At 45.6% G+C, this 10783-nt stretch overlaps 1 protein-coding gene across 1 annotated transcript in view; it reads right to left on the reverse strand.

Annotated features, from left to right (window-relative positions):
* Positions 1-3944: 3944 nt before the first annotated feature.
* fam20a (FAM20A golgi associated secretory pathway pseudokinase) overlaps positions 3945-10783 on the reverse strand; it is a 12522-nt gene continuing 5683 nt past the window's right edge. The window contains exons 4-11 of the mRNA XM_080021646.1: positions 9261-9339; positions 8857-8949; positions 6951-7066; positions 6666-6846; positions 5658-5767; positions 5470-5551; positions 5318-5377; positions 3945-4744 (exon numbers count right to left, since the gene is read on the reverse strand). Of these exons, the coding sequence (XP_079877772.1) occupies positions 4462-4744; positions 5318-5377; positions 5470-5551; positions 5658-5767; positions 6666-6846; positions 6951-7066; positions 8857-8949; positions 9261-9339 (1004 nt within the window). The 3' untranslated portion in view covers positions 3945-4461. The remainder of the gene's footprint in view (positions 4745-5317; positions 5378-5469; positions 5552-5657; positions 5768-6665; positions 6847-6950; positions 7067-8856; positions 8950-9260; positions 9340-10783) is intronic.

The raw sequence follows: 10783 nt of genomic DNA on the forward strand, positions 1-10783 counted from the left end.
TAATACAAAAAAATAAGCTTATTTTTCCATGAATTCTATTTCAGGTGTTGAGTGCCACAACGTAAAAATGCTTCTTCTAAAACAGTATGTAATTGTAATGTGTAAATTTTCATGGTTTTATCCTTTTTTTTTTTCTTTCTTTTTTTTGATATTTTGCTTTTCTTTTCATCGTTGGAGTAGGTCAAAAGGCGTTAAATCGCAAAAAAGATTGAAGTCAAATCTCGGGGGGGGGAGGGTTGGAAGGAAAAAAATGTAGATGATTTTACAGATTCAGGGCTTTTAAAGTGTGTGTGTGTGTGTGCGTGCGTGCGTGCGTGCGTGGGCGGGCGCGCGCTCCTCACTTAACGACCATTCCGACTTACGACCAGGTCTCTGACCAGTCTGTATTGTATAATATGCGCACACCGCATCTCGGCGTCAAGCATCTCATCCCGCATCACCCTTATACATACTATATACACTGAATACATCTCATCTCGTCACCGTGCGCAGTCTCGTTCCCGCAGTCTGTCAGTATTCACTACACTAGCGTTCACGGTGGCCACGCCCCCTTACCGTGAAATAACACTGGTCCTCGCTTATCGACTTATTCACATAACCTGGTTGTAGGAACAGAACTCGGTCGTTAAATGAGGTTGTGTGTGTGTGTGTGTCTGTCTGTCTGTGTGTGTGTGTGTGTGTCTGTCTGTGTGTGTGTGTGTGTGCAAAGCATCCTAAGTGCAACAGTGAGCTGAGAGAATGTGACCGTAGACTCGTCTCCCACCCCCCGGGAGCTCGACGCTTCGCGCTTGTTGAAAAGGTCATCGTCCAAACACCCGTAGTCGCTTGTGTTTCTCGACGCTTTACCGCGCATAGTGTGTACGGCAGCCAGCGATCCGGCGTGCACGGAGGCCCCCCCGCTTCCCCAAATACCGGGGCGGCAGGGTATTTTACAGAATAGTATAATTATTTTGCTCCCTAGCTTAACTGCTTGGTAACTTATCTAGATTGCGTAATATGTAATCCTGCTTTTATTATTATAATTATTATTATGAATGTTGACTATTTTGATTTTTTTTTTTTTCTTTTTCTTTTTTAATAGTTAATCGCGCAGATATATCGACGTCTGTGAAATAGAACTAATTCTTCATTCCTGCCTCACCGCTCCTCGATCTTTGGCAGCAATTTTCCCCACCACCATCATTGTATTTAACTAACTGTATACTTTTGCAATGTCATTTAATTTTTTTCTTTTCTGTGTTTTTTTTTTTTTTGTTTTTGTTTCCTCCGGTCTGTGTAACAGTATGTCTCCGTGGATGTTTGACTGACTGTTTTTGGGTTGGATAGATTGGTAGTCCAAAAAGATAGGACTTTGGGCTCGATTGCGGCGTAGCGTACCTAGATGTGTGAGAGAGAGTAATTGTAAGTGGACACCATTGTGTTTTTTCTTTGCAGTGAAAACACCGTCGCCCCTCCCCTCCCTCCCCGTCACACCTGGAGAACTTCTAGTTTATTTCGACTCGTGTCATCAGCTTTGTCGCGTGTGAAAACACCTAATATACGCGAAGTGACATTGTTCGGGCTAGGGTTCAACACTTAATTTTTTGTATTTCTTTGTTTTATTGTAGGAAGAGCATTGCTTTATCTTAAAGATTTCATAACATTTTAGTCACACTGCAATCGTCCCAGTTTGCCTTAGCTTACCTTTACCTGGGCTTTCAGTAGTATACAGTCACTCCTGCTCACCCCGAACTTTAGCGAGTTTGTTAGGCCCACAGCGCTAGGAGTTGCTGGCTGTCAGAGGACCATTCTTTTTCTATTCTGCCCTACGACTGTATTCAGTTTGACCTCCTTTATGTGCAAAGATGTTTATCCTTTTGGTATAGATTGTTCCAGGTGGCAGTTTAAGCAATAAAAAAGTAAAAAAAGGATTACTTTTTTTTGTCTTTTATTAATGGTCATTTTCCTATTAATACCAAACTTAATGGTATTGGACCTGGACTGAAACAGATGTTGTATTACTTGCATCATTATAAAATGTCTAATGGTACTTTTTTACAACAGATGGAGACATTGATGTAGCAATACCCATATCAAATATGATGACATCCACTAGAGGGCGACATTACCCATCTTATAACCACTAATAGACTTTGATACTTTTAAGAACTGCTGTTTATTATCTATATTTTGGTGCTAACTCTGCCTTGACCTAAACTTTAATTTCCATCTTGGCTTACATGTAACCATGGTTTTGTAGCAGATTTTGTCTATATGTGATGTTATATACAGTATACTTTACAATTTTTACACTGGGTGTGACTGTTTGACGGTGTTGCTCTTTAAAGTGGAAACCAGACTGCATGTCCCAAAATTCCATTTGAAACGGCAACGTCTTTTCTCGAAGGTTTACCGTAAAGCAGCGCTATTTTACCTTTAGTATTTGGGATTTGGCACCTCTGCAGTTTCTGAGTGCAATTGCACTTTTACACCACTGTCATAAAACTCGGTCCGTTGTCTGAAAATGGTTTATTTTACCGGACAAATTTGAACCTTATCGGTCACGTTTCAATAACAGTCTATGTCACAATCGCTAATGTAAAACTAGGTTACAGCGCCCCTTGCACGGGCCAAGCTGCTTCCCAGAGCCGTGGGCTGAGTCCGCGGAGCCGCGGGGAGAGAGGGGGATCGGTCCCCTGCTACCAGTGTAGGTACCTGATGTGCTCGGCCTGGCAGATCGGCTCGCACGCGCAAGTCCGAGGGTGAAACAAACCCTGTGGCGCAATGAAAGTGAGGGCCCGTCTCATCCGTGCAGTCGTGGAGGTGGAGCAGCTACGTTTTGTATGAGTTGTATTATTACCGGACTTTTTTTATTTTATTTTCATAAATTTTACCAGGCAAAAAATGATCGCTTGAATCGCATTGAAGTGACGCAGTGCCGTGAAGTCTAACGAACTTTTCCCACGGTGGTGTACCCAAACACAGAAGTTACATAGTGCAAGAACAGACATTCAGGTGGTGGGTGGGAATGAAAGCGATGCCATTCTCCATATTACAAGTTGGTGTACCGTCAAAATAATTTTGGAGCTGTTATTTTAACGTAGAGAAATTACATAGTGTTGCTTTAATTTAATCGATTAATTTATGAATTTATCTTTTTTGTGAATGCTCATCCATATCCATAGTTATCCGACCGCAACTAGCTATGTAGGTTTATCAAATTCATCGCGGCCCAGGCAGACCCCGACACCAACAATGGAAACAGCATAAAGAGGAGCAGAGACATGATGCAAATACATTGGATTATTGTTTTTTCCAAAAAAAAAAGCAGTTAAAAAAAGTGTCAAATAAGAATACGATTTTTTTTTTTTTTATAACCAAATAATTTTGCGAATTATGGATTTTATGGATTGAATAAGTAAAGATTTTGACTTCTTCACAACAAGCCCTGAGCCCAAAACTTCATTGTCAACAGGGTAGTAAAGAATGTGTACGTTTTTTGAAGTACCAGATCTAGAATTGTGAGTTGGGGAGGAAATAATGGCCAGCTCCATCTACTCTTTGTCTGAATCAACTGCTGCCAGGTTTGCCTGAAGACACCGCATACACGACTACATACAGTACATTACCTGGTGCTTAAAGCAACATTATTCCAGGCAATGTTTCAACAGAGGCCCCACACACTTGTTTCCCGTCATTGACGACCAATCTTTTTTAAAACATTTTTTTAGCTGACACCTTATAAAAGATGTTACGAAACTGGTTTTCTGCTTGCTTCGTCGGGCAAACTCCTGCTCGGGAAAAACAATGGATCACTGGCTTTGAGGTCTCTAGGAAGGGTTGTGGCCGTTGTTTGACTTGGTGAGGTGGCTGGGGGGAAAAAAAAAAATCGGTTGTGATGAAATTTCAGGTTAAAGCTCAAAGCCCGAGGGCTTAACCGCTTGTCTGTCTCGGTGAAACTGGAGACGTGCGAAAGCCAAGAAAGAAAGACGAGGATTAAGACGTCTGAAACGTTTTTCACGTTTTTCTGACTGGCATTTTTTTTATTATTATTTACACAGACTTCATTAGAATAACACACGGAATAATTTAGATATCTTTGACTGCACAATCACGTGAATTTACCGTCTTCATTCAGTTAACGTCTAGTAAACTCTTCTCTCGTCATTTCTTTGCTTCCGTGCACCCGAGACACGAGGTTGGTGTGTGGATGGTATATGGCTTAATCTTCCGATGATGGAAGATTAAAAGAAGCTTTAACAAATTGTCCCAGGGACAGAGCCGCTGGCAAACTTCACTTCCATTGCGACAAGACCCCAGTCCACCAAGGTTACAGCCCGGCGTAGCCCCTCTCCCGTTTATGGCTTGTTCCATATCAAATCCATTCAAGTATTTTTGTTTTTTGTGCTTCCACGAGACAGGGGCCGACGTCCCTCCATCTCTCTCTCTCTCTCTCTCTCTCTTTCTCTCTCTCCCCCTCCGCTAACTGTCCGTCTTTCCGTCGGTGGCGGCCTCCGGCGCCGCCTGAGGTTTGGCCGTGGACCTGACGAAGTCCTTGGCGACCACCTGGGCCTCCCCCAGCCGCCGTGCGCAGCGCCGGACCGTCTGCAGGACCGTCTGCAGCCGGCGATCCAGCGCCAGCAGGTGGGGCTCGGTCAGGATGGGGCGCAGGGAGTCCCGCCCCAGCGACTCCCGCATCACGTCGCTGAGCCTGTACCGGGGCTCGGACAGCAGCTGTAGCCGTAGTAAGGTGGAGCGCTTTATCCTGCGGGGAGTTGGGGGATTGAGGATGGAGAACCACGGTTATATTAAAAGTAGACAGCGTTGGAGTAAGCTGCTGGCTACTACACTTGGTACCGGGGCAAACAGGGGAGTCTGTTTTTTCACGGATTGAAACCGTGATTAGTAAGTTCAAGTATGAACCTCAGAAAAACTGGTCCTCTGGTGACGGTAAAAAGCCTTCAAGTATTAGCTCAAAATCCTATTCTAACCCTTTAACCCTAACCCTTACTACTTGATTTCTACATTTAATTTTTTAAGGATTTTAAATTTACTCAAGAATCAAGAGTAAATGCACTTGTTGAACATAATTTCCACTGGAAAAAAGCCGAACTCTTACCCTTGTTAAATGTCAACCCATCATTTCCATTGGATTCCAAAATATAGGACTTGAACTTCTATTCATTCAGCTTAAAGTGTTGATGGTGCCGTGTTAACTGGCCTCATGGCGTCTACTACTGGCAGGCTGATATTGAAAATGAACCGTTTTTGCAAGGGAGCACAGCTTGTATCTACAAATGGAGAACTAAACACGCAGATATTTGCATGAAGCACTTACATGCAGCACTGCGACAGCGGGGCTAGGATGGACACCACGTCTTGCGAGTGCTTCCCAAAACTGGAACAAAAGAGGTGGAACCAGTTTGAGCGAGTGGAAAACATGCAAAAGACTAAGGCACTGACTCGGTGTCGACAGAAGGCTCTCCTCACCCTCTGGCGTTGTCAAAGTGGAGGAGGAAGCCGTCGTCGCCGAACTTGGTGAAGATCTCGTAGTGGTGCCTGTCCATGTTGCCTGCGTGGTGGGAAACAGGCGAGGTGAGTTTTTTTTTTTTTGTCCCCGGTTTAAATGAGCGTCGTTTGGCGGCTATCAGAACGAGGCCGCCGTCCGGCTCACCCACCGATGAGGAAGTCGAAGATAGACATGTCGATGATGTTGAGGAGTCGGCTGCCCGAGTTGTAGGGATACATCTGCTTGACGGTGTCACAGTAGAACGGGTTCACCTCCCACCTTGCGGACGCAGGGGAGACAGGCAGTCAGGACACCAGCAGCTGTGGTGTCACACGGCGGCTGAGTCGATCGATCGCTCGCTCAGCGATTCGGTGGAACCGATTGAAATGGTTGAGGGTCTTCGCATTTGAAATCACAGACATGCAACATACGATGGTTTAATGCTTTAAATTGAATGGGTCGCTTTCTTAATGGCACTAGGCACATTTCGATACTACATTATCTTTCCACTTTTCCACGGTATACGCAGTAATTCCTCTTTTAAAGGCACAATGAGAAATATTGTATTGGCGTGTTGCACTGTGGTGAGGGGTTCGTAAATGCTATGGATCAATGCCGGTCAGTCCACTGACCCCTCGATGGCTGCTGAGGCCGCTCATGTCCCCGAAATGGTTGAATTTGAGTCCGTGCAAGCATGGACCAACATTCAGTGACAAAAACGACCTTTGCTACGAAGGCGGTTGGTGTAGTTTCTATTGTTGCCGATTTGTTAAATTGTTATATCACTAACTGTGCCTTTAAAATTATCCTCATGCGTACTGAGTACTCATGCGATCGAATAAAAGATGCGTACTTCGACACCTATCTAATGTGCGTCTGATTTAATGGTGTGGAGTCATATGGCGTCTTCAGAACCCTCAACAAAGATTATAAAAAAAAGGTGATTTGTTAAAAAATATATACATTGATGTTAAAATTGTTCATTCGTATCAAGTTTTACCATACAGGAACATGGTAGAGTTCTGGATCTTCTACAATAAAGATCAAATTCTACAAATATGATGACATTATATTGTATTTTAATATTTTTTATTCTTATTTGGGTCACTCGTGGTGAGTACTTCATGTAAAATAATTATTTGCCGTGATCTCTCATGGAGTGTGCGTCAAGTCCTACTCTTCGTGTCCTGTGAAGGTGTAGGAGCGTATCCAGGGGCTGGGGATGGAGATGCGGGGGGCGATGCTGAGGCCGGGGAGGTAGGCCGACAGGGAGCCCTCCAGCAGCTCAGGAGCCCCGCACACCGCGTACTCCGTCTTGCACACGTACAGGCACTTGCCGAAGAAGCACGTGTTGTTCGCTGCCGGGGGAGGGGGGAGCAGGGTGCAAAACAAAAGTGATAGGACCCAGATCCAGATTCCATTTTCCAAAAAGAGAGGGAAGAAGGTTTTTTGTTTCTTTTACCTGGCGAGGTGAAGAACACGCTGCGCAGGTCCTCGTTGTGGGTGATGTGGAGGATCTCTCCCGTCACGTTCACCATTCTGCCCACCACCGGCGGGACCCTCCGGAAGTCCAGGATCCTGCGACAGATTTAGATTTACTTTATGAAACGATCATCACCTTGGCCGTGAGTTTGGGCTCTACTGCTCATCACACCCTGAGAGGTGGACAGCAGACATGAGCGTGCCTCGTGAGCTAGAAATACAGGAGTGATGAACTCGAATCCCCCCCCCGTTGGCGGAAGGAGTAGAGCCCAACAGGCGGATGCAGGGGAGGTGGAGGGAGGCCGGCCCATTGAGGGGCGCGGACGCCCGTGGCGCCGTCGAGTTGTCTGACTGAACTGTTCATCATTCATCGTTATCGACGTGAAGCCATTACCATAATGATAAACTATTGATCATGAACCTAACGATTGAAATCAGCATTGACCGCTGTCTGTCTCCAGTGGGAATAAAACACAACAAATAGATGAACCCCATCCTCTCTGAAGATAGCACTGCTGTTTATATCTTTATCTCCTTTTTCAGTCGCTCTCACTGATGCCTATTAATGAGAAGGTTCCCACCCGCTGTTGTTTGTAATTTTCGCGGCCTATCCTCCCCCCAAGGGCCGTAATCACGTCGAGATCTCCAAAGACAGTAATCAGGCGCTAACCACCGTGCCGGGGAGGTTAGAGGGGGCGGCTTGTCAAAACGTCGGCTTTCCCCACCTGACCGGGCGGGATGATAACAGGGTCCGACAGGAATATCGTGGGATGATTGTTAACGTCACGTGACGATTACAAAACACCGAGTTGCGTTGGAGAGACGGGCCAGACGGTGGGATTATCGATACCGAAATTTCAGGATCGGTAATTGCAGTTTAGAAAGCGTAGCGAATCATGGCGTTCAGCATCGCCGTTCCCCGATTGCGAAAGCCATGATTTAGCACCGTGTGTGGCTTCTTAATTACAAGCTGCAGCTCACATGACGCAGGTAATGTGTAACTTTGGAAAGTGTGTGCATGTGTGTGTGCGTGTGTGTGTGTGTGTGTGTGTGTGTGTGAGTTGTGCATCACTGTATGTGTGTATCTACGAAACAGGGCGCCTTTACAGTAATCTGCTTTCCAAATGCTCGGCCAGGCAATTATGTTGAAATCCTGACAGCAGGGCCTGACAGGCACGTTTGTGGGCGGCTGATGACTTTGTTTTGCGAAACCAAACCAAAGTCGGAGTAAACACAATTCATTCTGGCGCTCCCTGCAATCCACTCACAGCCACGCCCACTTACATTGATCCGCTAAAAGTGGATCTGCATACCTGCTACAAAATCTTACACTTTTGAACATTTCATGCAAACATCAACAAAAAGTATGGTATACAATTTAGTCTTCAGGCTTTACACCGAATCCGACAAACGACAAGAGCAAACCAGAAGTCCATTCATTCCCGTGGAGAGTCAGAATTTCCGCGTGCGTTCGAGGCGCCGTCATATTTTCCAGTTTTATTTTTGGTCCGACGCGACTTTGTTTAAAAAATGTTCACACCTTGCAAACACTATATAAAGGGGGTTTTAAACTCTCATTCATGGAATATGGTCAATTTCCAGTTGTGCGAACTGCTGCTGTTGTACCGGGGAAAAAAAAGATCCTCTGTTTTCCCCGATGTATTGTGTCATGCAAAACCCAGATACAGTTCATCCGATGATCACTAGGTGAGGGATCCGATTGTCGGACACGTTTTCGGATTCGGTGTGAAGTATTAAGACAAGTGCGCATTATTTTAGCATCGTTGTATAAATACACAGCCTGCAAAAAAAATCCGAGTGTACGGTGGATGATGGAAATAATCATGAGTCAAGGGGTGGGCTCTGCCTCAGGCGGTCCGGTTTACCTGTCTAAGTGGAAGGCAGCGATCTCTGCATTGTGTCTCTGGATGTCAACAAAGTAGAAGACGTCCTCCGGGGTCTCCTCATCCCTCTTCTGCCTGTCACCCACACACAAACACCCTTAGTACGTGAACCTGTTTTCTCCTGTGTTCTGTGTGGCCCCTGAGTTCTACTGCAGGGGGAGGTAGAGCGTGTTGTCCAGTCGTCAGAGGGTTCCAGGTTCGATCCCCGGCTCCACCACGGCAGCGCGCCAAAGTGCCCCTGACCAAGACACTGAACCCCTAACTGCTCTTGTTGAGCTGGGGTGCGTCTTGCACGGATGAAACCGCCACGCGTGTGTGTGGCACGTATTGTAAAGCGCTGTATAAATGCAGTCCATTGACCCTAGAACCCGGTCTTAGCCTCTCACCTCATGGGTTTGAACATGGCCTTGCCAAAGTTCTGCATCTTCAGGGCCAGCTTCAGGTGATGGCCGCTGGGCTTCACCACTGGTCGCAGAAAAGTGAGGGAGAGAAATCATTGAGTCACAATGAAACGACACATTCCACCTGACGCTTTAAAGTCATTTTTGGCAAGAAGAACAGAAAAGCAAACAAAAAAAAAAAAAGCAAAAACAAACCAAAGGTGTCAGTTAATGGAGCCAAATTGTTTTTTTCCGCCCAAGTGGGCTGAGGTTAGTTTGGGGGAGTATCTTCTCCGCTGTCTGGGTCTGGCTTGGCGGTGATAAGATAATAAGGGGTTTGGTCGCGCAGCTTGGGCTCCGCTCTCAGCGCTCCGTCTGGGTTAGTGCTGTGTCACAGCAGTAGGCCTGGCTAACCACACGCACGCCTCCCCCCGACGCGCTCTGGCAGGCTCCAGGGTATTATTACTTTACTAGCACGGCTGCTGCAGCGAGCGAAACAAAGAGGAACCAATTTGGAGCAAATGAGTTGCAACATTGATGGCTGCAAGGGGAATTTCTATTTGCTTGTGAAAGTAATTCAGACTCGATATAAAGCGATATTCCGATCAGAAGGCAAAGACACAATCTCTATAAAATGGTTTTCAAGTGTAGAATGTCATTTGGTCAGTGTTTTGAAGGAAAACTACGATCGGGAGCCAAAGAACACATTGGAATGTGGTGTTTTTCGACCGCTGGGACGCTCTTGTGTTGCAATATCAAAACTGCACAGCTGTAATAATTCGCCTAACTCATTAGCTCCGGCCCAAAAAACCAACTCCAACAGAATACGTTTCACCCTGAAAGTGAGGACTTTTCGTGGTGATGAAAGGTTCGACCCTATGTTCGGATCCGGTTCTCGACGAGTCACTCAAAAAAAAGAGTTTATTTTTCGGACTCTTGGGTCATTTGGTTCAGTAGGTGAGCCAGGGAGGACTTCCTGAGCGATGAGCCAGGGTCAGAGAAGTCAAATGTCAAAATTGTTGATTTTGATGTGAAGCAAAGACTAAAACAGTTGCATTCAATATGAATTGATGAATTGGATCGCCTTGGCCTTTTATTTTTATGTATTTTATTTTTGGCTGAGGACTTTAGTCCTAGGTAATTATTTTTCAGTTTGCGACTTAAACCTCACCTTTCCGGAGTGGCTTCCAACTCCTGATCCATTTAAAAAGTTGGTTCGCTCCGAATGAATCGTTTGTGAGTCTTGAACGCTCTTAGTAGGGCATAATAAGCACAGTTCTACATGTTTCTGACGTTTTAAGCGGTTAGGATGGTGGTGTGGGAAACACTGTCTTAATTGTCATTGTTTAAAGGCAGCGCTGATGTGACCACAGTCACTGGAGGCTAAAATGCGGATACACCGCCTAACCAATGCAGTACATCCCTTTCTGAAGGATCTTCCTGTAGCAGTGGTGTTACATTTCCCAACTCATACAATATAATGATCTATCTCTACATTCTTGGCTTTGATACATGCACTCCCGCCGGGA

The sequence above is a fragment of the Zeus faber genome (genome assembly GCF_960531495.2).
Source record: "Zeus faber genome assembly, chromosome: 20".
Classification (NCBI taxonomy): domain Eukaryota; kingdom Metazoa; phylum Chordata; class Actinopteri; order Zeiformes; family Zeidae; genus Zeus; species Zeus faber.